The following is a 27,685-nucleotide window of genomic DNA, read 5'->3' on the forward strand; positions in this document are numbered from 1 at the left end:
TAAATTAAAATTCTACGTAGATTTCTCCTTATCCAAAAAGAATAGAGGCATCTTTATATGAATGTGTAAAATAAGGTCTTAATTTCGACAGAAGCATCTACTTCTTGACATTGATGTTGAGATTCTCTTTTCAAATATTTCTAGTGAAAAATCTATCTGAGTTGATCATCTAAACCTGTTGATCAGAAGACAATATATCATCAGGGCATTCATTGTTCTTATTATGATTTAGTGCTGGAAAAGGCTTCTCCCTCCACACTGCATGCACTTCATCTGTCCTGTATCTCTGTGTAAATGTTGATTCTTCAATTGGTGTCACCATGCCATGAGCATAGGCGAGTAGGCCTGTATAAGCAATCATAGCTCCATTATCAATGCAATATCGCTCATCAGTCGCAAAAAGTCTGCCACCTCTTTCTGAACACATTATCCTCATCATTTCTTGAAGCCTCTCATTACATCCAACACCACCAACAATAAGAACATCTTTCTTGTCACAATGTGCCATGGCTCTTTCTGTAATTTCAACCAGCATTGCAAAAACAGTCTCCTGCACACAATATTATAATGGATGCCAAAATCATTCACCATTAAACTTTCAAGTATCTTATTGCCTAATTGATTCATTCACATTAATTTTCATGGCTTTCATTCCAATAGCAAAGATGATAAGAAAATTATGAACATCAAACCTGTAGGGAGAAACACAAATCTGCAGGTGTGCACTCATTGGTCTTGAGCTTTTCTGTTGCTGCAGCTTCTATGTAGCTCAGGATACCACTGAAGGATACATCCATTCCTTTTACAACATATGGTAGCTCAACAAACTGACTTCCCTTCTTAGCTAGCTGTACAAATGCACCAACAGACAACCAGAATAAGGAAATGTTTCCGATTTTGTGTATAATATGTACTTGATGGCCTAAGCTTCATCAATATTTCAAAAACCAACACCAATATCAGGAAACTTCTCAAATCCATTAAAATTGAAGAGGTCACACCTTCTTTACTTAATGTCGAAACTTTCAAGTAGATTTTATAAATTTTAGCAACACATCATCAAGTGCACCAGGGAGAAAAAGAGGGACAGGGAGGAAGAAAATAAGTGTCAGGAGAGCTACTGCTTGCAGTCCAAAACACCCTCCTTTCTAGAAATATTTGCAGTAGCAATCGATTAATTTGTATTTAAAAAGGTTGGCAAATGCAGATCAAAAGGCATGGCTGATGACCATTTGCTGCAGGTTCATTTACGTAACATCCACAATTTGTGACACAATGACTTCCAATATATTGTCTAGACTCTAGATGGCTGGAGAATGAAATTAGTAATTGCATAACACGCAAGAAAGAAAAGACAAGTGATGAATTTCACCTAGACCATTACGAGTGTTTCTTATGGGAAAATGAAACTTGCTAGGGTTATTCCATAGAATTCTTTTTTTCTAGATAATTGATAGTTATTGTTTCAAAATGCAGCTGGATACTTTGCTTCTGCTTGTCATATGCCCTCAAGTGTGTCGGAGGTTCCACCCTAGTTCCCAACAAGACAAGCTTTGGAGATGATTTAAAGTTGTGTTTCATCCTAACTAAAACCTATAAAAGTGACAAATATGCAGTAATTACAAATAACTAGATGGGCAAAATTGCAAAACCCAAGGTAGGGTTTAGTCACATAACCAAGTACAAAGGAAGATACATGCAATACAACTTGATATTATAAGAGTAACTTGAGACACGACTACAATGGGATTCAACTCTCCTATATAGAGTTTGAGAGATGTAAGATATGGGATTCAACTCTCCTATATAGAGTTTGAGAGATGTAAGATGTGATACTTATCGAAAACCCTAAAGCTAATTATAACCTAAAAGCCTATCATTTAGCCTAAGTCATTAAGGTGACATTATTACAAAGGTAAGTCTTATATTCTAAATTCTAATACCCCCTCCTCAAGATTACAATTCAATGATGGGGGACAGATCGAGTGCTTGAAATCTCTCTCCCAGAAGAGAGGCCAAGTCCAGTGGCTAAAACAAAACTCTCTGGAAGCAAACACACTTTGACTACAAACAGATCTACTAAAAACAATAGAAACAAACATTCTTCAGGTGCATCTTCTTTGAAAACAGCTCTAAGATTTCCTCAAGCTACTCCCTATTCCTTCAAAAGGTATAGTTTCCTAGTTGTAATACAAGTTTCCAACATCACTGAACATTAGTTCCACATTAAATGTCGTGCACCCTCATAAAGGTATGATACCCAACTTCTAAATTCTAGAACTCCCCTGAACTATTGAACAACAACCCCCACATGCATGTTTTGTAACCCCTATGAGATATAGTTTCTCCAACCCACAACCATCACAGACTGTTGAACAGCTATATCTCCTGCACTACATCACTACCTATCTTCAAATTGTGGACCTCTTAAAGTATGAACGATGCCAATGCTTTGGTGGGGTCATCACCGTTGTTAGTATCCAATGGATCTCCAACAATGGCTACAATTCCTAACACCTTAAGCTTTCCTTTGAGAAGATCACTTGCACAAGTTTTGCAATTAATTGTCATATGAAATGCTTTTACACAATAGTAACACTCAATTTCACTCCTATCTGTCATTCTCTTTCCCCTCCTTTTCTTTGAGTATAGTACAATTTCTGGGTAAGAATGTCCTTCCAAATTTCTTGCAGTTGCTCTCTTTTCTTTACATAAGAGAGCTGAAATCATATCTTATAAAGATTGTGAAGGCCTTTGATTGAGAGTAAAAATGACAATGTTGTATTTAGAAGGCAGACTATTTAACAAAATGGCTTTGACATCCTTGTCATCTATTGTAACATTGACTTCTACTCATTGTCTGATGAAAGATCTCATATTGTTTATGTGGCTAGACGCAGTGACTTCAGCAGAGATCTTGAATTTGAATAAGTTAATAAATATAGCTACATACAAAACTTTGCATTCACTATTCTTACTCCAAACAATATATTCAGATTATTCCATATTTCCTTGGATGATTTTTCCAAATTTACATGATGCAACTTAGAGTTTAAGCGAGCAAGGCCAACAATAGCTTTGGTTTTAGCATATGTGCTTTGCCAGGTTATTTTACCTACGTACAGTATTCTAAGTGACTATCCTGATTGGAAAAATCACATATAGGTAGTAGGTGAATATTCAATAATAAACATATAATTTACTATTAAAACATGTAATTTTTTGGTGAACATTATCAATTTAATCATATTTATGTTAAAAATGGGTGATTTTTTAACCAAGTTGGCAAATATTTTTTCCAGAAAATGCCAAAAAATAGCCAATTGGCAGAAGTTTGCCCCCAAAACATACCCTGGCTCTATCGTTCCAGTGATTTATTTGGGCCTAATTGTTCATTCCCATTTACTATTCCCCACATGTTCTTGTTCATCAGTTGCATCTGGATTTTTAGTTTTCAGGTATGGAAAATGAGAACGGAGCATTTTCTAATGTCATTTCCATGCAAAGTCCTAATCAAAGAAATCTAAAAACAAACCACTCTTTGCTTGATCTGAAAACCAAAATGGTGGTACAAACAAAAGCAATATTTATTTAAATCCACCATCTTTAAAATTGGAAATCGGATTCCTTCTGGTTGATTTGCTTGAAAACATAGTTATCATATTTAGAAGGAAGGAAACGCTTATATAATGAAACAATAACTACAGTAACACGTGTGGTGACTCAACTGGTGATTGGGTATGCAGCAGCTAAGAAAAAAATGGTGGCTCCTTCACAAATGACAAGCAGCAACCAATGGAAATGCTTTGTGGCTTTAATCCTTGAAATTGGCAACTGTGACCTTGTTTACTTCAACAAGAAATCGTTGATGTAGAAATCATGTAATCTGGATTTGGCATTTTATTTCTCTACAGCCTTTTTCTCCTATACAACCGGCAATTGCTCCCTTCACCATACAACTCACCTCCTGATAAGGTGGCTCCCTCAATCTAAGAACCAGTGGCTTCTTTCTTAAATGGACAACTTAAATTCATGATGATAGCTCCTAATTGATACAACAGCTCTAACACAACATCTTAAATGGAGGCTACGGGTCATCTAAGGAAACAACAGCCGTTTTTGGTTGCTGATAGGTATGGTGGCTACAAAGATTTAACCAAGGCGCTTTCTTCGATATGCAACAGCTGATCTCTGATTAAAATAAAGGATAGATATATTTTGCAAATGGAATTTCGACCCTCTTGACTGGTGGTTGGACAGCCCTCTACAAATTTCAATCATCATAACAAACTTAACCAATAGGATCTCCCCACTCTAATACCATGTTACAAATAGTTTGAAGGGCCAAATTGTGAAACCTTATCATGCTTAGCATTGGAGCTTGCTTTCACGGTCATTTGCAAAAATGTTGGCACCTCCTCTGATTTGGATGCTGACTAAGGCCTCACTGATCATGACAAAGTCAAGTTCATATACTACAAGGATGTTTCTCCTTGTACATTTTTGTGTCTACTACATGGTCTAAGGTTTAGCCTAGTTTCAACCCATTAGGTTTTTTATTTTGATCTTCTTCGTTTCTTGTCTTTGGAGATGCTACAGCACTCCACTGCCATTATTACTTGTAATTTAGAGAGCCCCATTGACCTATTTTGGTCACTAATAGACAGTAATATAATTTTATTTCATCATCAAGCAGTTCCACTGAAATCTCAAGGGGCTGATTCTCTCTTTTCATGCCCTGGAGTTTGGCGTAGCTCTTTTCCAATGCTGAACTTAAATTGGTGGCAGTTTCAAGTTTCTTTAGAAGAAGCAGATTGATTCTTGCTCTTTCAATGCAACTGCTTTCACTGCCTGATTGAACCTGCATGTTTTCTAATGCATTTTCCAGAACTGCAATTTTCTCATTGTGGGTGCATGTATCTGTTGGAAATGTAACTAGTTTCAGTGTTCATAATTGTTATTTTACTCATTTCAATATGTATCATATGTAACAAGCAAAAGAAGAAAAGAAAAAGTTATTATTTTAAAGCATGGGTTTCATGCTCTTTATTGATGCTCTTCTAGGTAAAAGCATGTGCTCCGTGCTTCTAGGGTTTGTTAGGTCATAGGATTTATTGTAATGAGTCCAGAGAGTCAACATCATGTTTATAAGACCATTTCGGACAAGATTTATCTTGTAAAAAGAATTTATTTTGAATCTAGAAATCCGTAGAAGCCCCCTAGTCCAAGTCGGCCCAGAGAGGGGTATTCAACCCACACATAAAGCTATAAATAGAAGCAGTTCGATCTTATTCACTCACCAATTCAATCTGCAATCAAGGAAGTTTGATCTCAAGTTTGAAGCTGAGGAAGAAGGGCAAGAAAGGCAATGAAGAAGAGAGCAGCAGCTGGAAGAAAAGAAAATTGAAGTCTTGCCCTAGTTTTCTCTCACACGTGCGAAGTTGTAGAGCTGTTGCAGGGATCAAAGTTGCAGGGGCCGAGATTTCTGAAGCAGTGAAGCTGCAGGTCTAAAATTTTGTAGTTGGGAGCTCAAATTCTGAGATTGGTGCAGTTCTGGAAGGTTTTGTCTCTGGTTGACTTGGTTTGACTTTGACCTAATTGGAAGGTCTCTTTGGAGGGTTGACTTGGTGCTGGAAGGAGGACATGGTCTAAAGTTTGGGTCTTTATTGTCTCATTTGAAGTAGATTCTATAAGAAGAGAAGATATTTTATGGGTTTTCCCCTTGGAGGGGTTTTGCCCGGGCTTGGAGCCTAATATCTGCATCCATTGTCTTTATTGTTTTTTGATCTTGATATTTGTTTGATGAAAAGATTTAATAACGAAACACAAGGAGATAATTAAAGTTCACAAGCAAGTATTAAGGAATAGGGAAAATCTCGATTAATAGTTGCCACATTGCAATTTTCCAACATGGAACCAAAACTAAGGTGAACAAGAGACGGGAGTTGAAAAGATCATCTTGTGGACACAAAGGAGGGATTGTTTGAAAAATTAGGGTGTCTGCAAATACAAGAGAAACCAAAATTGCAGGTCCGAATTGCAGGAGATCGAGTTGTAGTATCTAGAAGAGCATATATTTTGTTTTGACCTCGTTGACCTTGGAAGGATTTGTCTCGCTCAAAGGAGAAATTTTTAAAGGACTATCTTGTACTAGATCTAAACTACTTGGAAGGGCATCTTTCTAAGACATCATTGAAGTCTCTTTGAAGATCTTGAAAGCCTCAAGATAGTTGGAGACATCATCAGAGAAGGGAAGATTCTTGACCGAAAAGTAAGGATCATATTGTTGCTCTATCTCTGAATCTAAAGGTCTTAAGGGTTCTTTTTTCAAGGAAAGCAACAAGCTCGTTGGCTCAGCAAATTTCCTAGCATGGAAGAAAAGGGTTGACCTGGCACTTACTGAACATGAAGTAATGGGGTATGTTCTTGGAGAGATTATTGAACCGAGCAAAGACATGACTCAAGAACTAGCAAAATACAAGAAAGGGTAAGTAAGGGCACAAAGGATCATTGTTGAATCTATTACAGACATCTAGTTCCCTTTGTTGCTAATTTGAAAACTTCCAAGGCCATGTATGACAAGCTAGTGAATTTGTACTCTATAAGTACATCGGGGCAAAAGATGTCTTTGAGAAATAAACTATACAAATGAAGAAATCAAAGGATAAGGACATGGCATCTTTTCTAATGAAGATCTCTCAAATAAGAGATCAGTTCCAGGGGCCAGAGGAGACAATCTCGGATCCTAAAATGACCACGTGTACTAAATGCTTTGCCACCAAAATGGAGCAATTTTGCAACGAGCACTTACTGTAAGAAAGACTCAACTCCTTTTGATGAGTTATGGGCTCAATGCATTTTGGAAGAGACTAGAATCAAGGTAAAGGGTGACATCGAATCAGATGAGCAGTCTCAAGCCTTTATTGCAAGAACCAAGAAGTTGAAGAAGGGAAAGTTTGGAAAGTACAAGAAGAAAGTTATGTCCAAGGTTCAGTGCTTTGGGTGCAATGAGTATGGACACTTTAAGAGGGATTGTCCAAACGAGCAGAACAACAAGAGAAAGGAAAGAGGTGAAGCTCACAAAGCTGAAGAATTGGAAGAGCCTGAGAAGAAGCCGAAGAAAGATGTGAAAGATCTCTACTATTGAAGGTGGCATACTCTATGTTAGGTTCTTAGTGAAATTGGTCTTTCCTTTAGAATAGCATGCATTGTTTTGCTTGGTTTTGCTAATGCATAGCATCATAGATAGAAGCATATGATAAGTAGCATATTTAGAGTCTACTTGATTGAGTTGCTTTGTAGGAATCATCTAGTCTTTCAAGAACAAGAAGCTTGGGACCATTTTGCATAATGATTCATCCATACATTGTCTAACATTATGTTAGAAGTAGTCATTTTGCTAAGTTGGATCATCAAGTTCTGATAAGGACCATCATTTTGGAAGATCCTTGGAAGAAGCATTATGACAAGGTTAGTATACATTCCATACAATTTGGAAATAATACTCAGAAAGGATGAAGGAATACAATTGGTCAAAGTTGTTGACTCATTTTAGGGTATATAGCTAGATGATTGTATGAAAGCATAGGATTCATATTTGAAGTAACTTTTTTCTTTTGGGTAAGATTCATATGTATAGAATCTTGTAAAAGAGATTGGTCATAAAATATGCTTGGTTATATGATGCTTAAAAGGAAGAATTTGATCTACTCTAGAATGAAGGTCAAGACTTTCTCTAGATTATAGAATAATGATTAACATCTAGTATAATCTCTGGAAGAAAACTATAACTTGGTAATCAAGTTCGACCCTTGGGCACTCTGATGCATGAAGGAAGGTTCATGTGGAGATGGACCATGAGGGTGTTAATGATGACAAAGCCAACATGATGAGGTAAGTTTGATAATTTTGTTATTGGTCATCTAGTTAACATATTAGTTTTGCTACCTGGAACAATATTGCAAAAATGTATGAAGGATGTTGAGACAAGTTCAACATATGATACCTAGCAATTTTGAAGTCAAGATGTTTTTCATCTTAAGATTGAAAGGTAGTAGTGCAAGAAGATAACTTGAAGGTCAAGTTCGTATAACAATTAGGAGATCACTTTGATGAGGAAGATATGATCAACTTGAGGCTTGAGAGGGCTCAACATAATGCCTTCATTAATGATAACGAGACGTAAGTGATGAGTAGATAGATGACCTAGATCATATTACAAGATTGAAGAATGAAGATGGCTCCATGATACCAAGGAAGGAAGCAAGCTCGATACAATGAGACGCAAAGGAAAGAAGGAGCCACGTAGCTATGAAGAACGGGTAGTTGATTATCTTATGAAGATAAACAAGAGAGCTTGTGGTTATGACTTCCCAATTAGAAAGGAAGTTAGGAATCTCCTATAGATTTGAGAGGGAGTAAAGGAGTCTCCTAGAATAGGAGCAATGTTAAAATATGCAACTAGGGCCAAATTCCACTTTGGACAACTCATTTGCAAAAGAGTATTATTGGATTGAATTCCTCTTCTCGAGAGGACCAAAATTGACCTAAGAATCACAGAATTTGGACAAGGAGAAATATCTTTTTGAAGACAAGCCCACACATGTACTTTTGGTCAAGGTTGGCCCTATCTTCATGTAGGCTCATGAAGCCCAAGAGACATGTATTCTGACCCACGTTGACTTGTATAAATAGACATTGAGGAAACCTCATTTTGGCATCTCATTAACACACATCTCTCTCTCCTCATCTAATTGGTTCATACATCTGATTGGGTAGCTATTCATTTCACACATGTGAGTTTGTGGAGGACAGATCTTACCTGTGTTGACTTTCTGTTTATGGGAGACTCTGACCATCATTGACCGAGGTTCATTTGACCGAAGTTTTGGTGTGTTTCTCTCTGTTTTAACAGGCCACATTTATTGGCACAGATTTTGAGGCATTTTAGGGAGGTTGACCTTTGTTGACCGCAGGCTTGTGTTGATTGTTTGACCACAGAGCTAACTTTCAGTTTGACCGAGTTTGATTGCTCCTTTGATGACTATTTTTTATGTTGGTTGACCTCCAAGGAAGGCCGAATTGCTTTGCCCTTGGCCGAGCTCAAGAAGGACACATTTACTGTTGCGTTGTGTTAAATTTGGACAACTAGGTCCAAACTCCATGTTCTGATGCTCAGATTAAGAGGCTAATATTTTTGTTGGATTCCTCTTTCTGAGAGGTGTAAAATCCATATAAAAATAGTCTTAATCCGATGAGCAGAACTTATATTGTGAATTTATTATTCTTAATAAATTATATGTGCAAGGTCAGCCAGTTTTGTAATGTAGGCTCACATGCCCAACAGATGTGTCACACACCCTCATTGATGGATATATATACAGGAAAAGTTGGAGAGAATTTTATCACAACTCAACTCACATCTTCCTCTCTCATCTTAGAGAGTACACTACCTGGAGGACGAATTTCAGCCACACGTGGGAAGGACGAAGAGGACAAACCGTACGGATTTTCTGCTGCTAGGGTTTCTGCTGCTAGGGTTTCGCAGAAAGTTTGACCAGCGTTGACTTTGGTCAACGCTTGGTCCAATCAAGCTGAAAATTGGTGGAAAGTTCGATTTTTGAAGGCCGTACTATCTGGCACAAAAATCGAGGTCAAAGGGTTGACCGTTTTGCTGCTGCGTTGACTTTTAGCTTGCTGCCCATGCGTTGACTTTTCAGGACAGCGTTGACTTTTTGTAGAATTGACTTGGGTTGACTCATCTACTAGTTGGAGGGGTCTTGTGACACATCTGGGCTGGCTGACCAAAGGAGACTTTGCTGGTTGAAGCATCCTGTTGACCGCCGAAACGAACACACACATTTTTCTTGTTTCTGATTTGTCTTCTGTAAGATCTGCTTATATGTTCTATCTGCATTTTGCTTAACTACTTGTATGATTGCTGTGAGAAAAGTGAAATTGCTCTTAGCATAGAACATCTACAAAACTTTACATGGTATCAGAGCTGAGGTGAAGACAAACTCTATCTATAGCAATCATCATCGAAATAATCATGCCCTAATCGAAGTCAATGGATGCCTTTGTGTCGCTGTACATAGAGGATTATATACGCTATCAATGATATACGTTGTAACGGAAAGATATACAGCGCAGCTGTAGAGGATATGTTTAGGCAGTAAAGGAAGCCGCAGTCATAAGGACATGAGGCTGCAGTCATGAAGAGTCAAGTCGTAGTGATGAAGAGGTATCTGCAGGCTTAAGGCTCTGGCCAAAGTGCGAAGAGGAGTATTTCTGTGTCTTTTGTTTATGATCTGATTGGCCAAGTAAGGAAGGAGGCTAGCTGAGCTTGTAAAGAGGAGTTCTGAGCATAAATGCAAGGGTTATTCTCTATGCACAGGCCGTTGAGTGATTTTGAGTTTTACAATGGGACAAAAGTCTGTTTTGAGAGGGCCGAGAGGCCCAGCAAGGAGCAGGAAGAAGGCCGCAGTACCCTTGACCATCAACGTAGGAATTAAAGAGGTTTGAAGGCTGTATAGTGGGCTGTCGTAGAAGCCACAGAAAGCCCTAACCAGGGCCGAAATTTCAGGGTCCTGTGCATTGGTCAAAATGTAGTTGTGGACAGAAATATGACGTCTATCACAGGTATGTGCTTGTCTTTTATAATGATGAATTTGCCAGATACTATGGTCCATATTAGACAGTTTGCAATTCTGGTATAATGGGCTGTAAGAAGATGCTTGGTAAAGCTCCAAGTATAGTCCCTTGAGAAGGACAACAAGGGCTGTTAGAAGGTAGATGATTTGGAGTCTTAAAAATGGATATATGGAAGAGCTTAAGGGTAGTCAAGTGGGCTTATTATCAGACCCCATCTTCTGTACGTATGACAGTGAAATATGACAATATGACAGAGTTTTTGACAGTGATCTTCTGCACTCATTGTAGTGTCACTTACTCTTATAACAGTTATGCATAGCAGTGATATTGTTCTCTTGACAAATGGAGATGATATATGGAAGAGATATTTGTTCCTATGACAATAATGTTTGGGCAGCGACTTTAGTGATATTTGGACAATGTTTCTTGATGTATGGAAGTGATTCTTGTATGACAGTGATTTATATGGTTGTGATGTGACAATGATATATAGGACAGCATGATGATGATGCATAGGCAGCATTATAAGATCATGAACATGAAGGGCTGCCTGATTTTGGAAATAATCATAAAGGTGTATGTAAGGGCTGAAGGAAAACATACAAGGGGACCTTTCCCCTCAAGTGTCACAAAGACATCTGAGATATTGCAACTGGTCCATTCTGATCTTTCTGGTATGTTGCCTGTAACATCCCTGGGGGGATGTTCTTACTATATGACATTTACTGATGACTTCTCTCGCAAAACCTGGATATACTTCTTGAAAAAGAAGGATGAGGCTTTCATGTGGTTCCGTACCTTCAAAGCCTTGGTGGAAAATATGACCGAAAAGAAGATCAAGATTTTGAGGACTGACAATGGCACTGAATATGAGTCAAATGAGTTCAAAGACTTCTGCAGAGAAGCTGGCATTAAGAGGGAGACTACCACTGCACTCTCTCCACGTGTTTGGGTTTTGTGGACAGAGAGATCTAGAGGAGAATCCGCAGTTCTAAAGAGCCCTCATACGCTGTCCCAAGAGGCCCTTACACGCTAAGAATAGGAGCCCTAAATCTGCAGTATATTGGGCCCTAAATCTCTGTTTTATTGGGTGCAGGTAAGGGCATTTCCAGTGAAGGAAGAGGGGACGTTTAGGTCACTCCTATGACTGTTTTGGAGTGAAAATTAACCAGCAGAAAGGCCTCAATAAAGGAGACAAAATTCTGGGTTGATTTGAATATTATGTGCGGGCTGGAAACTCTGTTTCAGCAGGCCGTGGGTAAAGGAAGCCACCTGTGGTAGGCCGCAGGCCCTTACCCCACTGAAAAGGCATTGCGTGGGACTGTTTTGGGGCTAGATTGAGCCCTAATCAACAGCGTGGATGCAGAGGACTTATACAAGGGTAGCACGTAGTTTTTGAAGGCTGTTTGGTGACTTGGTTAAGGGCTGTTGCAGCATATGGATGCCCTAACCAGTCACAATTAGGAGCAGCAGCGAAAACAGATTGGAACAACAATTTATGCCTTGTGTTGGGTCAAGGAATTTGATCAGTTTTGGATCAGATGGTTGGGCAACCTGTAGGAGCAAATTTGGAGGCTTGATTGGGTGATCGTAAGCCTCAATTAGTGCAGATCTGACTGTGTTGTAGTGTTGCAACGTGATGATGCAAAGGCAGCATGGGTAGCATGCAGCGTGATGATGCATAGACAGCAAAGAAGATATGAATCTCCACTAGGAGTATATTACAATGAAAAGACCAGATCTGTCATTCTTGTTGATTTGGGGTAGCAATGTGATGTTGTATAATGAGAGCAACATTACAATCATTGAGGTGCAGATCCATGATGATTGAGAATTGACTATGACGATATATTTGCACCTGTGGCTCGATATACCACCATCCGATCCATCATAACCCTTGCTGCTACGCAAGGATGGAGTCTTCATCAGATGGATGTCAAGACCGCTTTTCTGCATGGTGCAATAAAGGAAGAGGTGTATGTAGAACAACCTCTGGGATTTGAAGTTCAAGATCGAGACACTTATGTCTGCAGGTTGAAGAAAGCCCTCTATGGGTTAAAGCAAGCACCCAGAGCTTGATATGAGAGGATGGATAGTTACTTGATGAAGCTGGGCTTCACTCGGAGCAATGCTGATCCAAACCTTTACTTTAAGGTTGTGGAAGGAAAGCCTCTCATTCTAGTGCTGTATGTGGACGACCTCTTCCTGACAGGTGGTGACCCTCTCATTCATCAATGTAAGAGGGAGCTTGCTGCTGAGTTCGAGATGAAAGACCTAGGACTGATGCACTATTTCCTAGGCCTAGAGGTCTGGCAGAGACCTGGAGAGATTTTCCTTTCTCAAGGAAAGTATATTGTGAAGCTTCTGAAAAGATTTGGGATGGTGGACTGTAAGTCCGTGTCGACACCAATGGAACTCAACTTTAAGAAGTTGAGTGGCAGCGCTGCAGGGCCTATCTTGGCCAATCCTACTGAGTATCGTCAACTCATAGGAGCTTTGATGTTCTTAGTGAACACCCGTTCGGACATATGTTTTGCAGTGAATACTTTGAGCCAACAGATGGTTGAGCCTCATCATTTTCACTAGGTTGGTGCCAAGAATCTTTTGAGATATCTTCGGGGCACGATAAACCATGGGCTGAGATACACTGCCGGGAGTGTGATACTCCGGGATATACTGATGCCGATTGGGCTGGCAGTGTGGTGGATCGTAAGAGCACATCTGGATGCTGTTTCAATCTTGGTTCTGCTTCGATCTCATGGATGAGCAGGAAGCAGAAGTCGGTGGCTTTGAGCATCGCGGAGGCCGAATACATTGCTGCTAGTATGGCCTGTTGTGAAGCAGTTTGGTTGAGGAAGCTCTTTAGTGAGCTGTTCCAACATGTGCTAGATACCACTGTAATACTCTGTGATAATCAGAGTGGGATTCGTATGACTGAGAATCCTGTGTTCCACGACCGATCCAAACATATTGATATCAGGTACCACTTTATCCGGGATATGGTACAGCGAGGCGCCGTAAGGCTCGATCATATAGGAACTGATGAGCAGGTCGCGGATATTCTCACTAAGCCCCTGGGGAAGGTCAAGTTCCTAACCTTCCGTGAGAGTCTTGGTGTCGTGGAAAGACCCTATGATGTGGGTCCTGTTGGACGATGAGCTCTGGGAGCTCTGGAGGGCTTTGGGGATAGCTTCTCGAAGCTATAAGCACTCATAATGCTTTTGCCCCACCCTTGTGATTATTGAGCTGGTTCGCCACTCATTTAATCTGTGCCCCGTATGCATCCTACCCATTGAGTTCAGGGTTCATGGGAAGTACCTCTCATTTGGCCAATGAGGTGTGGAAAAGCTAGAGACTATTAGCAAAGACTGATGGACGCATCAGAGATTGCCGTACTCTCTATCTAGGATGGCATGGTCCAACCTCTTGATCTGGGATCAAGATTTGTGAGGTCTGGGACCTCTGGACTGATTATGTCAGTCGGGGAATGATGTCTTTGTGACTGACCCACTTCTGTTCTGAAATAAAGAAGCCAGCAAAGCAAGTTTCGGCGGGATGACTCACGATGTTGATTGCACTAATAAATGGAGTTCTCCCTAGTTGAGAGGGAGTGTTAAATTTGGACAACTAGGTCCAAACTCCATGTTCTGATGCTCAGATTAAAAGGCTAATATTTTTGTTGGATTCCTCTTTCTGAGAGGTGTAAAATCCATATAAAAATAGTCTTAATCCGATGAGCAGAACTTATATTGTGAATTTATTATTCTTAATAAATTATATGTGCAAGGTCAGCCAGTTTTGTAATGTAGGCTCACATGCCCAACAGATGTGTCACACACCCTCATTGATGGATATATATACAGGAAAAGTTGGAGAGAATTTTATCACAACTCAACTCACATCTTCCTCTCTCATCTTAGAGAGTACGCTACCTGGAGGACGAATTTCAGCCACACGTGGGAAGGACGAAGAGGACAGACCGTATGGATTTTCTGCTGCTAGGGTTTCTGCTGCTAGGGTTTCGCAGAAAGTTTGACCAGCATTGACTTTGGTCAACGCTTGGTCCAATCAAGCTGAAAATTGGTGGAAAGTTCGATTTTTGAAGGCCGTACTATCTGGCACAAAAATCGAGGTCAAAGGGTTGACCGTTTTGCTGCTGCGTTGACTTTTAGCTTGCTGCCCCTGCGTTGACTTTTCAGGACAGCGTTGACTTTTTGTAGAATTGACTTGGGTTGACTCATCTACTAGTTGGAGGGATCTTGTGACACATCTGGGCTGGCTGACCAAAGGAGACTTTGCTGGTTGAAGCATCCTGTTGACCGTCGAAACGAACACACACATTTTTCTTGTTTCTGATTTGTCTTCTGTAAGATCTGCTTATATGTTCTATCTGCATTTTGCTTAACTACTTGTATGATTGCTGTGAGAAAAGTGAAATTGCTCTTAGCATAGAACATCTACAAAACTTTACACGTTGACCACTGTTGACTTTCTGGTTAGGGTTGTTTGATTGTTGTTGACTGAGAGCATAATTGCAGATTTTGATTGGGCCATCTATTTGACTAAGGGAAGTGGTATTGGAACATCTATCATTGTACTCTATTGGATATTCCCTCTCTGTTGAACATTTGAAATTTTAGAATAAGAAGGATTGATAAGGGTTTTCCCCATCTTGGGGTTTTTCCTTGGCTTGAGCCAAATTCTTGTGTTCTCTTGTCTTGGCTTGTCTTCTGCAATTTATTGTTTATGTTCTATCTACAGTTATTGTCAATGTGAATTAATGGTTTATGTGATTGTTATTGGAAATTAAGTGGAAATTATCATTGGGCTAATAAAAGGACATTGAAGTAATTGTTGCAAGCATAGAACATACCATTGTTATCTAAAATTAACATGGTATTAGAGCCCAGGTGAGGACAAGCCCAAGCAAGAGAGAAAAGCAATCACTAAGATATTTGTTGGACAAAGATTATTGGACAAGTCTCCATGGCCTCTACATCTTACTTCAAGACTGAGGACAAGCTCAATGACAAATCTGACTATCATGCATGGAAGATGACTTTGGACCTGACTTTGGAAGAGCATGAAGTATTGGACTATGTGCAAGGAAAAGTGGTGGAGCCTCCTTCAAATTCACCTACTGCTGCTAAGACAAAGTATAGAAAAGGTGAAGTCAAAGCTAAGAAAATTATAATTGATTCCATTCAAAAGCATTTGGTTGCCTATATTTCTGATTTGAGAACTTCTAAGGAAATGTATGATAAGTTGGTTGGGATGTTCAAAGTGAACAATGCAAGTCAAATTCTCTCTCTCAAAAACAAGTTGAAGGATATCAAGATGGATAAATGGGAGTCTATCTAATCCTAGTTCATGAGAATAACTCAAATCAAGAATAACTTATTATCTATTAGAGAAGTTATTGCTGACAAGGAGCTCACACTCATTGCTATTGGAGGTCTTTCAAAACCATGGGACATATTTACCACCACCATTCTCAACAATGACAAGATACCTGGTTTTGATGAGTTATTGGCTAGATGCACTCGAGAGGAAACAAGGATGGTGGGGAGAGACAAATCCTACAATGGAAATAACCTATTGCTTTCTCTGCACATGCAAAGAAGAAGAATGGTGTTGGTCCAAAGAGACAGGGTCAAGGATCTAAGAAGGGATTCAATAGGAAAGGCAAAGGAAGATGCAATAATTGCAACAAGTTCGGCCACTATGCTAGAGAGTGTTCCTCCAAGGGATGGAAACAACAACAACAACAATTTCAAAAGCAATGGCAATCAAAGGAACAATAAGTACAAAACAAAGGAATGAGGAATGCTCCCACTGCTCGAGAAGGAAATAGTCAACCTCCCAAGAGGACAAGAAATGTCAGGTATGATGAAAGTAATGTTGTAGAAAAGCAAGATGAGTTTTATCTTATTTCTGCCCTATCTACTGCCTCTCCTCCGGATACTTTGGATCATTGGTTAATTGATAGTGGATACAAATAGGCCCTCTCAAATTTAGTTGAGAAAAAAACTATTCTAAAGATTATACTTGGAGCTAATGCCACCTACCTCGTGAAAGGGATAGGAATTGTCACTCTTCACTTGAATTATGGTCAAACCGTACATCTATAGGAAGCGTTGTATGTGCCCGATTTGAAGAAGAACCTGGTGTCCATTTTTGCGATGAAAGACAAAGGCTTCAAGGTAGCATTCATTGATGGAAAGGTACATATATGGCATAGAAACCATAAAGATGCTTTTACTCTTGGATTTAAGGTTGATGGTCTCTATCAAGTTGGTGGAAGTCCTTTGGGAGCTTTGGCAAGTGAACTCTTCAATGTGAACTATGGCACCGTAGATTTGCCCACTTACATTACAAAGCCTTACCTGGGATAAGGAAGATGGTCACAGGAATGCCCGAGTTTAACATGAACCATGAAAGAGTTTGTTAGGGATGTGCAGCTAGGAAACATACAAAGGGACCATTATCATCTATTGAAAGCAAAACAATTGATATTCTTCAATTGATACATTCTGACCTATCTGGTGCCTTTCCCATAACAACATTAGGACGACACACATATTATGCAATCTTTGTGGATGACTTCTCATGCAAAACATGGATTTATTTCTTGAAGAAGAAGGATGAAGTGTTCAAATGGTTTTGTTCTTTCAAAGCACTAGTGGAGAATCAAACAGGGAAGAAAATCAAGAAGTTGAGGACTAACAATGGAACCGAATACAAATACAATGAATTTCATGACTTTTATAGAGAGGTTGGCATTAAGAGGGAGACAACTATTCCATACACTCCAAAGCATAATGATGTTTCTGAAAGGAAGAATCGAACAATCATGGAAGCCACATGTGCCATAATCCATGATCAAGGTCTACCAAAATTCTCGTGGGGAGAAGCTCCCAACACTACCATATATGTTCAAAATAGAAGCCCTTATCAAGCCTTGGATTTCAAGACACCCAGGGAAGTCTTCACTGGTAAGAAACTTGATGTTTCTCATTTTAGAATCTTTGGTTGTCCTGTGTATTTTCATGTGCCTAAAGAGAAAAGGAACAAATTGGAAGCTTCCGAGAAGAAAGGTATATTCGTTGGATACAATGAAAATTCAAAAGCATATAGAATTTATGTATATGGTCAAAGAGATGTGGAAGTAAGTAGAGAAGTTACCTTTGATGAAGATGTTGCCCTCGAAAAAGCCAAAGATCTCCCATCTCAAGGAAGGATGATAATGATACTGTTGAAAAACAAGAAGAACCTCTGATGGATGAGCCTATGCCCAATGTTGATGGCCTGATGGATCCTCTTGATCCACCTCCTGGTGATCCCTCTACCTCAAGGAAAAGACCACTATGGCTCAAGGATACACTTCAAGATGTTGAAAAGCATACTGCTCCAAGAGGGACATTTTGCAAAAGTAAGAAGCCTAACAGGTATCAAGGGTACTTGGCTGCCATGAGTACTATTATTCAAGCTAAACCTTACATATTCGAAGAAGTTGTAAAACACCAGGTATGGAAAGATGTGATGAATGAGGAATATGAGTCAATCATGAAGAATGATGTCTGGGACGTGGTGCCTAGAACCAAGGACAAGTTTGTGGTCACTTCTAAATGGATCTACAAGATAAAACATGGAGCTGATGGAAGTGTTGAAAAGTATAAGGCAAGGTTCGTGGTTTATCTCAAAAGGAAGGAGTGGACTATGATGAAATATTTGGACCGATTGTTTAATATACCACTATTTGTCTATAATTTCTCTTGTTGCCAATCAAGGATGGAACCTACATCAAATGGACATCAATACTGCCTTCTTGCATGGCTCACTTTAGGAGGAAGTCTACTTGGAACAACCGCAGGGGTTTGAAGTACAAGATTGAAGGTCTCACGTATGCAGGTTGAAGAAATCCCTCTATGGATTAAAGCAAGCCCATAGGGCTTGGTACAAAAGGATTGATAGCTATCTTATGAAGTTGGGATTTACAAGGAGCTATGTTGATCCAAACATATACTTCAAGGTTGAAAAGGACATGCCACTTATTTTCAGTCTTCATAAATATGAAATATACTTTTGATTCTTGTATATCGTAAAATGAAAGAAAAATTATTATTGTTATTTTTGGAGCATGGGTTTCATGGTCAAGGTCTTTTATTTTAGAGGTCAAGCACCCATTCAGTGCTTCTATAGTTTTCCTAGGTCAAGAAGTCAAAAGAGTCATATGTTCAAGACCTCTTTGGGCACATTGTAACTTGTAGAAAGAATTATTTTTGTATTTTAATGTGTCAAGAAACCCTCCAAGACCAAGTCAATCTGTCGGCAAAGAAGTCGGCCTAATTTGAGGAACTTCGTCCACCTTGGAAGCCTATATATAGGAGGGAACTCGACCTCCTAGAGACACAATTCATTCTCTCATCAAGTGAGCAAAGAAGAAGAAGAAAGAGGCTAGTGAAGGAGGGAGGACGAAGATCAAGTGTTTGGGCTATTTTTTCTCTCTCCTCACATGTGCGAAGGAAGGAAGTTAGGGTTTCTATTGTTGGGTTAGGGTTTTGCTACTACAAGATCGAACTTCGAAGAAGTGTAGAAAGAAGATCGAAGGAGGGCTCATAAGGTAATCCTCAAGCCCTAGAAGAGAAACTAGTCAAGCGAAGGTCTTCAAAAGTCTTTGAAACGCTGAAATAAGCTCACATGTGTGGAAGCAACTGTTGTTGGGAGGGTCAAAAATTTCAGATATTTAGTAGAGGCCAAATCAGTTGTTGGGGGTCGAAGTTGTGTCATTGGAAGAGATTTGACTTGGTTTGACTTAGACAAGGAAAGCACATCATCAAGAAGGTTGGACTTGGTCTTGGAAGGGTGTTAGTCTTGGGCTAGAGGTCTTGGAATTCGTCAATTGAAGAATCTATAAGAAGAGAAGAGATTTACGAGTTTTCCTCTCAAGTGGAGAGGTTTTGGCCCTGGCTTGCAGCCTATATCTTGTGTTCTTGTGTACTATTGTTCTTCTTGTTTTGGTAGTTGTTTGATGATAAGAACGAACATAATAATAAGAGAAGAAGCTAATAAGTAAGAAAAAGTAAAAATACATCATAAGCAGTTATCATAGAAAGAGAAATCATCCTAACTACTGCCCTATAGATTTCTAGACACTTCCTAGGCTTGGAAGTCTAGCAAAATCCAGGGGAGATTTTCCTTTCTCAAGGGAAATACATTGTGAAGTTGTTAGAAAGAAGTGGGATGGTGGAATGCAAGTCTGCGTCTACTTCGATGGAACTAAACTTCAAGAAGCTATGTGGAAGTGTTGTTGGTCCCAAATTGGCAAATCCTTCTGAATATAGACAACTTGTGGGGACCCTTGATGTTCTTAGTAAACTCCCGACAGAACATATGCTTCGTTGTAAATACTTTGAGTCAATTTATGTTTGAACCTCATCACATGCATTGGGTTGTTGCAAAGAATCTCTTAAGATATCTTCGTGGCACTATTAACTATAGATTGAGATACATTGTCCGGAATTTAATGCCACATGGATATTTTGATGCTGACGAGTTGGCAGTATGGTGGATAGAAAGAGCACGTCATGATGTTTCTTCTCTTTAGGATCTTCTTCAATTTCTTGGATGAGCAAGAAGCAGAAATTGGTTGCTCTAAGCACCACAGAGGCCAAATATATTGCAGCTAGTATGGCATGTTGTGAAGCTATTTGGTTGATGAATCTCTACAGTGAGATATATGAGCATGTGTTGGATACCACCGTTATCTATTGCGACAATCAAAGTGGGATTTGCCTTTCAAAGAATCTCATGTTCCACGACCACTCCAAGCATATTGATATCAGGTACCACTTTATCTGCGACATGGTACAACAGGGAGCAATAAGGCTCCAACACATCACGACAGATGAACAAGTTGCGGACGTCCTCATGAAGCCCTTGGGGAAGGTCGAGTTCTTAGCCTTCAAAGAGATACTTGGACTTATGGAAGGACCCCTCCATGAGGGTCTCGTTTGAGTTGGACATTGAACTCTGGGAGCTCTTAGGGGCCTGGGGTACTTCTTGGAGCTATGTGCGACCATACGGTGAGAGGTTCACCTTCCCGTATAGGTACGTTGTGTACAGGATGAGTGGTTCACCTTCCCCTGTGATACCCCATGTTGATCGATGTGAGCATAGGGTGAGTGGTTCACCTTCCCCTATGCTTGATGTAATATGCATAAAATGAGTGGTTCACCTTCTCCTACGGATGCCCCAGCATACATCCTACCCTTGCACTCTAAGACTCTTGGGAAGTACCTCTCATTTGGCCAATGAGTTGGGAAAAGTGGTTAGGCACCATAGCACTACAGATGAACGCATCGTGTACTATCATACTCCCTATGTCTAGGATGCATGATGTTCAACAACTTGATTGCCCAGGATCAAGTCTGATTGAGGTTCTACACCTGGTTATGTGGATTGAATTTTGTCAATGGAGAGTGATAAAGGCTTGTGACTCACTCTTGATTGACCCTTCTTATTATCTATATCAATCTTCAGCAGAGATGAGACGAGATGCAGATGATGATCAAGGTGGCATGATGATGGATGGATATTGGCAGGTGGAATTCTCCCTAGTTGAGAGGGAGTGTTAAAATATGCAACTAGGGCCAAATTCCACTTTGGAACTCTCATTTGCAGAAGATGATTAGGATTGAATTCCTCTTTTCGAGAGGACCAAAATCGACCTAAGGATCACAAAATTTGGACAAGGAGATTTTGTCCACCCATCTGATACAATGGATACCCCAAAATCTACCCACTCATTTGTAAAACGTGTCAAAGCTCTTTGAACCTTAGCTTTTTCTCTTTCTAATAACACTGTTCTAGCTGTCTCATAGTTGGGGACCTTGTATCCTTTTGCGGCTTCATTGATGGCCTTTACCATTTCATGCCAATAGGGAGAGCGAAGCACATTGAAAAGTACACCGCAAGCACAAAGAAAACGGACTATCTTTCCATCCACATCATCCCTCCCAGCAACATTAAGGAAATCCCCTATTGTTCTTCTACCTCCAGAGCTTGCAGAAGTACCATGAGGAGATGAGCAGCTACCAAATTTAGAGGTTGCACTTGATTCAGAATGAGTTTTTTGTTTCTTGTTTTTTTGTTGTGCAGCCTCCTCTATTTGGATGTATTTTCTTCTTTCTTCAGTTGAAATGTTTGGGCAAATTTGTACCCCCACAGGACCCTTTTTTTCATCACTGTCCAGCACCCCACAAAGATGCCTCCTCACACGGGTATATGAACCACAATATGGTTTTCCTCCATGACAACCATGAGGGCACACAAATCTGTAAGATCCACCACCCTTTCCCCCATCAAGTTTGGTCACATAGTTCCACAAGGGTGTTAATGTAGCTTTCCCATATTGTGTTTCAGTGTCCCTTCAGGTTCATCCCCTTCCTCTTCAAACCCTTCCTCCTCATCATACATTGGGTCACTCATATTGGGACCACTATCCTCTTGTGTTTCTTCCCTTCTATTCCTATTCCCCTTTGCCATCATTAAAACCAAGAGTGGAATGATACATAAAAGCCAAAAGAACACCATCTTGGAATATGGATATAGGTGGTGGACAACCTGTAAGTAAAGGAGCAAGTAGAAACAATGGGAAAAAGTAGGAGAGGGAGGAGAAAAATACAAAAAATTGTCAAAAAAATAAGAGAGTTTGGGATTTGAACTTACCTCTTTAGCTCTTATAGATGAAGTCCTCCAAGCTCTTGCTCCAAGCTCCTCCTCCTTCTCCTAGCTCCTCCTCCTTCACTCCTCCAAGCTCTCCTCTCTTCTCCTCTCCTTTCCTCTCTTCTCTTCTCCTCTCCTCTCTTCTCTTCTCGAACTCTCATAAACTCAAAGTGAGAAAATGAGGAATGAATGGGGGCTTTATTCTCTTCATTCCTCACCTTAACCTCACCCTAACCCACCCCCTTTATGCTAAGTTAACATAAATTTAAAAAAAAAAAATGATTTTTTGCCTTCTATGCGGCCTCTTCCGGAAGCGTACCGGAAGTGTACCCGTACGCTTCCTCCTCCGAAGCGCCACGCTTTCGACGCCCGAAGCGTCATACGAAGCGCGCTTCGGAGGCCTGGAAGCGGCGCTTCCGTACCACACTTCCAAATTTCCAAGAAGCGGCAAAAATTTCGGAAGCGACGCTTCCAAATTTCAGAAGCGGCGCTTCCAAATTTCAGAAGCGGCGCTTCCGAATTTCGGAAGCGCACTTCCGACCAAGCTTCCTAGGCGCTTCCGCACGGGATGCGCTTCGGGGCTTGGAACCAAGGGGGCGCTTCGTGCAACATTGCTCTTGACCTAGACAAAGACTTCCTCCACACCAAGTCAGCCCTTTCTTCCTTCTGTAGATGATAATCCTCCAGCAGCAACTTCGATCTGAAGGCAACAGACAGCAACAACAACTTCAACTTGGCAATAAAAACTTCGATCTTCTTCAATACTTCACTTGGGTGAGAGATAGATGGCCCAAAACTTTGTTTTTTATGTCTTCTTCCTTCCTTTCAAATTTCGTACCCTTTTTCCAACTCTTTTCCAACTTTGCACTTTTTAGCTGCCTTGGCTTGTAAATCGAACTTGTGTGTCTCAAATGAATTGCACTACATTGTATATATAGCCTTCTAGTGAGGTCGAATTACCCTTCTTGAAGCCACCTTGATCTCCTTGAGGCTGAATTGGTGTGGAGGGGACAAATAGCATATTTTACTCAATATTAATTATTTTTACATGATTCAAAAGCCCAAGGAGGGTCTCTTTAAATGGACAATGACTCTAATGACTCATAATAAATCCTAGAAATCGTCAATGGGGACTTTGACCTAAAACATGATGACCCAAGCATGAAACCCATGCTTTAATAAGTCATAATAATAAAACAAATAACTTCTTCATTCTTTGATAAATAAATTTCATTGTGACTCAAATACATTTATGAAGACCGAACCTAGTTACATTTCTCAACAAGATAACCTCTCTGAACAATTTCTCCATACGATAATTTGAAATAGAAATTGGTTCATCAAACCTCAATCTAATATTTTCCAATTTGTCAATTATGATCTTAGAATATCCTTTAATCACTAACAGTTAGGTCTCCTGTTATAGAACCATCAATAATCCTTTTCTCAAAGGTCTGCAAAATTATTGGTAGAGTCACCCACATTTTGATGCAAAAGAAAACCCTTGGAACCCAACATAATCACTAATAATACCTCCAATCCCTGCATTCCGCAAGTTGCCTCAAGAGGGATTATCAAAAATAGGTTTATGGAAGTGTAAAGAAGGAAACTACTAGTGGACTTGAACGTTTTCAAGATTGCTGTGGCTAACAGTTGCTATATTAAAGTTGGGAATAATTGACCTATCCAGCAGAAGGAACAAGTAGAAAATCGTAGATAAATACTCTATGGCAAAACTGTATCAGAGGTATGCATCCTAAGGTGTATGTCCATACAGAGAATGTCCCTGGATTTGGTCAGACATATTTTGTAAAGAGTGCTATGAGGAACATACCCTGTGATACAAATGGCTTTCTCCTTAAGAACTGAAGAAAGAATAGAATAAAACTTAAAAACAGAACTGCAAATTTTAAAATATTTATAATGGTAAAAAAAAAATTAAAATAGTCATCGAAATTATTCTTAGGCAGTGCTTGCACACCACGAGAAAACAATGACCATGGAAATTCTTCAACGGCTTGGATATTTCCATAACACTGTGTGAGTAGCAATATTTGGCAATTCCATTGCAGGATTTGCTTGTGGGAACTCAATTTTGACCTGTAGGAACTGATTTTGCATGCAACAAGCTCTTGTATGTATGCTGACAATTTTTTTTATTTTGGAGATGATTTTCAGCTTGTAGAAGCCTAGTTTTGCGTATGGAAGCTATTTTTGTGTGATTGCTACCTATTTCCACTGTAAGTGCCAATTTTGATGAACGTGTTTTTTTCCTTTATAAAAGACAATGTTAATTTTTTAACGTTTGCAGGCCATAGTTATACACTGGACACTTTTAGACACTTCGAGAATGCTGTAACAGCTCCAAAAATGATCCCAAGTGGGAATACTGCAAAGCTTTTGCCAATCTCTATAAGGAATGATGATGTTTTCCAACTTGTTTCAGCCCATTCCCAATTCATTGCAATCAATCTTTCTATCGTCATCTTTCTTTGTCTCGGTCATTGGGAACATGATTGTAGCCTGGGTTCACTGGAAATACATTCGCTTAGTCTACTAAGTACTACACAAATCTACTCAGTTCTACTTCAAATTCCAAAACGAGCTGAGTCCGCCTGTTGTGTCACATTCAGTCAGAGCAATTCAAACTTGCTTATATTTTGACCACGACTTAGAGAACTTTATTAGGCCGAATTAGTGACAAGTATTTGCAAGTTTATCGGATGCAATGAGGGAATAAAATAATCATGTAGAAAATCACACCTCCTTTCCCAGCGTTTGTATGTCCTAAATCCATGGAAATTTCCAAAGCCGGTTTAGATTTTGCTGAAATTGCAGTATGGAGTTATTGCAATAAAAATGGAGGCTGAGAAATCCATCCGCAATCTCACAATTTGTGAAATTGCAAATTTTCTCTGTCAAAGTTGTGATCCTTCATCGCCCGGTTTCGTCAAGCTGCCAGATGGAGTGGACAGTTTGTTACACAATTAGATGGCTCCCACAATAAGTGCAATGAGTTCTGAGTGAACTATTCAAGCTCATGAGAAAATTGGTCATAATGACGGGGAGTTCAGCATCAATGGCTCACTGCACGCAGTTAATTTCAAAAATGATATTTCATAGGTTAGGCTTCGAATCCCAACCCTCCTCAAGCTTATCTGAGTTTAACCATGTTGACAAGTATTTTGATATGTTTCTTGACATTTTTATTGAGATTTATTTTTAATTTATATATTTGCCAAGTTCTATGAAGATTTTTTCCAGAAGTTTTCCTTGGGCTATGAGAAACGCGAAAAAAAGCACTACAATCCCAGAGTAAAAATAGCAATAGAAATATAAACAACAAAGCTTAGAGCTAGGTGAGATGAGAAGAAAAGAGACCTGTTCGATATTGTAGCCAGGGCTGGGGTCATTGGAGATGTTCAAAACCCTAGCAAACCTATCCAAGCAATTCCCAACCGCAATATCGATGGTCTCTCCAAATATCCTGTACGTCCCTTCACTGTAAGCTATCACCTGTGTGTTCCCTCCGCTAACATACAAAACGACTGGGTCATGGGCTGCGGTGACGACCCTGCCCATCTCAATATGGGCGACGCAGTGATTAACTCCGACGATGGGCTTCTTCCAGAGTTGGGAAAGCATCCTGACGACCACCGCAGAGACCTGAAGTGGGGCGCCCATTCCCGGGCCCTTGGTGTAACAGAGGCAGTCTATTTCATGGGGTTGGATGTTTGCTTCTTTGAGAGCTGAGCGGACGAGAGGGAGAACGTGCTGGAGGTGGTGGATGGCTGTTTCTCGAGGGAGGAAGCCATGGCCGGGAGGCGTTATGTATGTGTGCCGCGGATTTGAAAGAATTGTTCCATCCAGCTGCACGATTCCTACCGCAATCTTGTTTGCAGAGCCTTCGAACCCAATTGCTATCATGATTACCTCTGCTCTGCTCTCCTCTCTTCTCCGCACTGTCACTTGCTCTGCGTCTAATGTAAAATTTCAACTGATTGGATTGGAAGTCTGATGTTCATGTTGATCTGAATGATTCTTGGCTTGGTTTGGCTCAAGTCGTGTACTAGTGATGATAGTTCTCTATGGTTAGGTGGTAATGGTTTCGTGCTTGTGGTCATTACTTTCACACGACACTCGTTTATTGTTTAAAAACTTTATTTAGGGATTAGAAGTATGACTTGATTTTTTAGTTTTATTTTTAAAGAGTGTGGTTTCACCAAAAACCAATTTAAATTTAAGTCTCTTTCTTTACTACAAAATTCGAGAGATTTCATCCCTTCATAAATCTAGAATTAAAATACATTTGGGCTAGTTAAATATATATAAGTAAAATACATTTACGCTACTTAAATATATATAAGTTATATTATATAAAAATATTATTGCTAAAATTTGGGAGCTCAAAAATTGTTAATGGTAAATTAATTTTAATTATTATGTCATTGCTTCCACAGTGATATTTATGATCAGTTCCAAGCTAATAGTTTGTTCGTACTAGTGCAATTTTTCAATTTTTTATAGTTAACATTGGGCATTTAACTCGTTGATTTGCTCTGAGCGTTGCTCCTCGGCCCCTGCTCAGCCTTTCTTGAGCCCGCTCCCTGCGCGACCTGCTGACTGCGTGTGAGCCCGCATCCGCCGAGGGTCTGTCCGCGCGAGGCCCCTCTCAGCCCTGCGGTCGGCCTGGCCATGGCTGATTGCTTTGCCCAAGAGCTCTGACAAGCTTGGATCTGCATCCATGGAGGTGCTGGGCACCCCCCATGCCCCTTCTTCTCCTCCTTCGTCGACGATCTCCTCAGCTGAGGCGTTCAGCAGGCTTCTGGAAGGGCTCCCTAAGAAGAAAAATGTGGAAGCGGCGAAATTCATTAAGAAACTCGATGATATCCCAGAGATCTCTCTTCCTCCGGAAACTCCGATTCAGGTTGCTTTATCCTTGTCCGAGCGAGCCCTCATAGGCCAGTTCACGGGTCTATGGCCATCCCCCAAATCCACAGAGAGCTGGGTCAAAAGAAATTGGTCGTCGCTGATCAAAGAAAACGTGACCTCATACTTTCTAGGACGAGGATTCTTCCTCTTTGAATTCACCTCCAAAGACGACAAAGACCTGATTTTCCGAAATGGTCCTTATTTCATGGGCCCCAAGGGTTTGTATCTGAATAAATGGACTCCTGACTTCGATCCAGCAGTAGACGTACCCAAAGCTGTCCCGGTGTGGGTTAGGCTTCCAAATCTCCCAGTTCATTGCTGGAACTGGGATTCTTTGATGCACATCGGAAACGCCTTGGGGAAATTTATAGAC

General features: G+C 40.1%; 1 protein-coding gene across 1 annotated transcript; it reads right to left on the minus strand.

The window, feature by feature from the left end:
* On the minus strand, positions 1-26,451 carry LOC149177602 (Actin-like ATPase superfamily protein). Its single transcript, XM_089420167.1, has 3 exons — positions 25,762-26,451; positions 693-848; positions 1-550 (listed from the first exon to the last, which is right to left on the minus strand). Exons 1-3 carry the CDS (start codon positions 26,305-26,307, stop codon positions 170-172), a joined length of 1,083 nt encoding a protein of 360 aa, XP_089276293.1. The 5' UTR covers positions 26,308-26,451; the 3' UTR covers positions 1-169.
* Between the last annotated feature and the right edge of the window lie 1,234 nt (positions 26,452-27,685).

This window comes from Pinus tabuliformis, chromosome 4_1, assembly GCF_031772625.1.
Source record: "Pinus tabuliformis cultivar Carrire ecotype Pingquan chromosome 4_1, CPIR1, whole genome shotgun sequence".
Lineage (NCBI taxonomy): Eukaryota > Viridiplantae > Streptophyta > Pinopsida > Pinales > Pinaceae > Pinus > Pinus tabuliformis.

What these genes read in the sequence shown, in the direction of transcription:
- LOC149177602 (XM_089420167.1), bottom strand. Translation starts at nt 26,307, where the DNA reads ATGATAGCAATTGGGTTCGAAGGCTCTGCAAACAAGATTGCGGTAGGA. An exon ending in CTGGCTACAATATCGAACAG is followed by an intron (nt 849 to 25,761) that starts GTCTCTTTTCTT and finishes GCATTTGTACAG; the next exon opens with CTAGCTAAGAAGGGAAGTCA. An exon ending in ATTTGTGTTTCTCCCTACAG is followed by an intron (nt 551 to 692) that starts GTTTGATGTTCA and finishes TATTGTGTGCAG; the next exon opens with GAGACTGTTTTTGCAATGCT.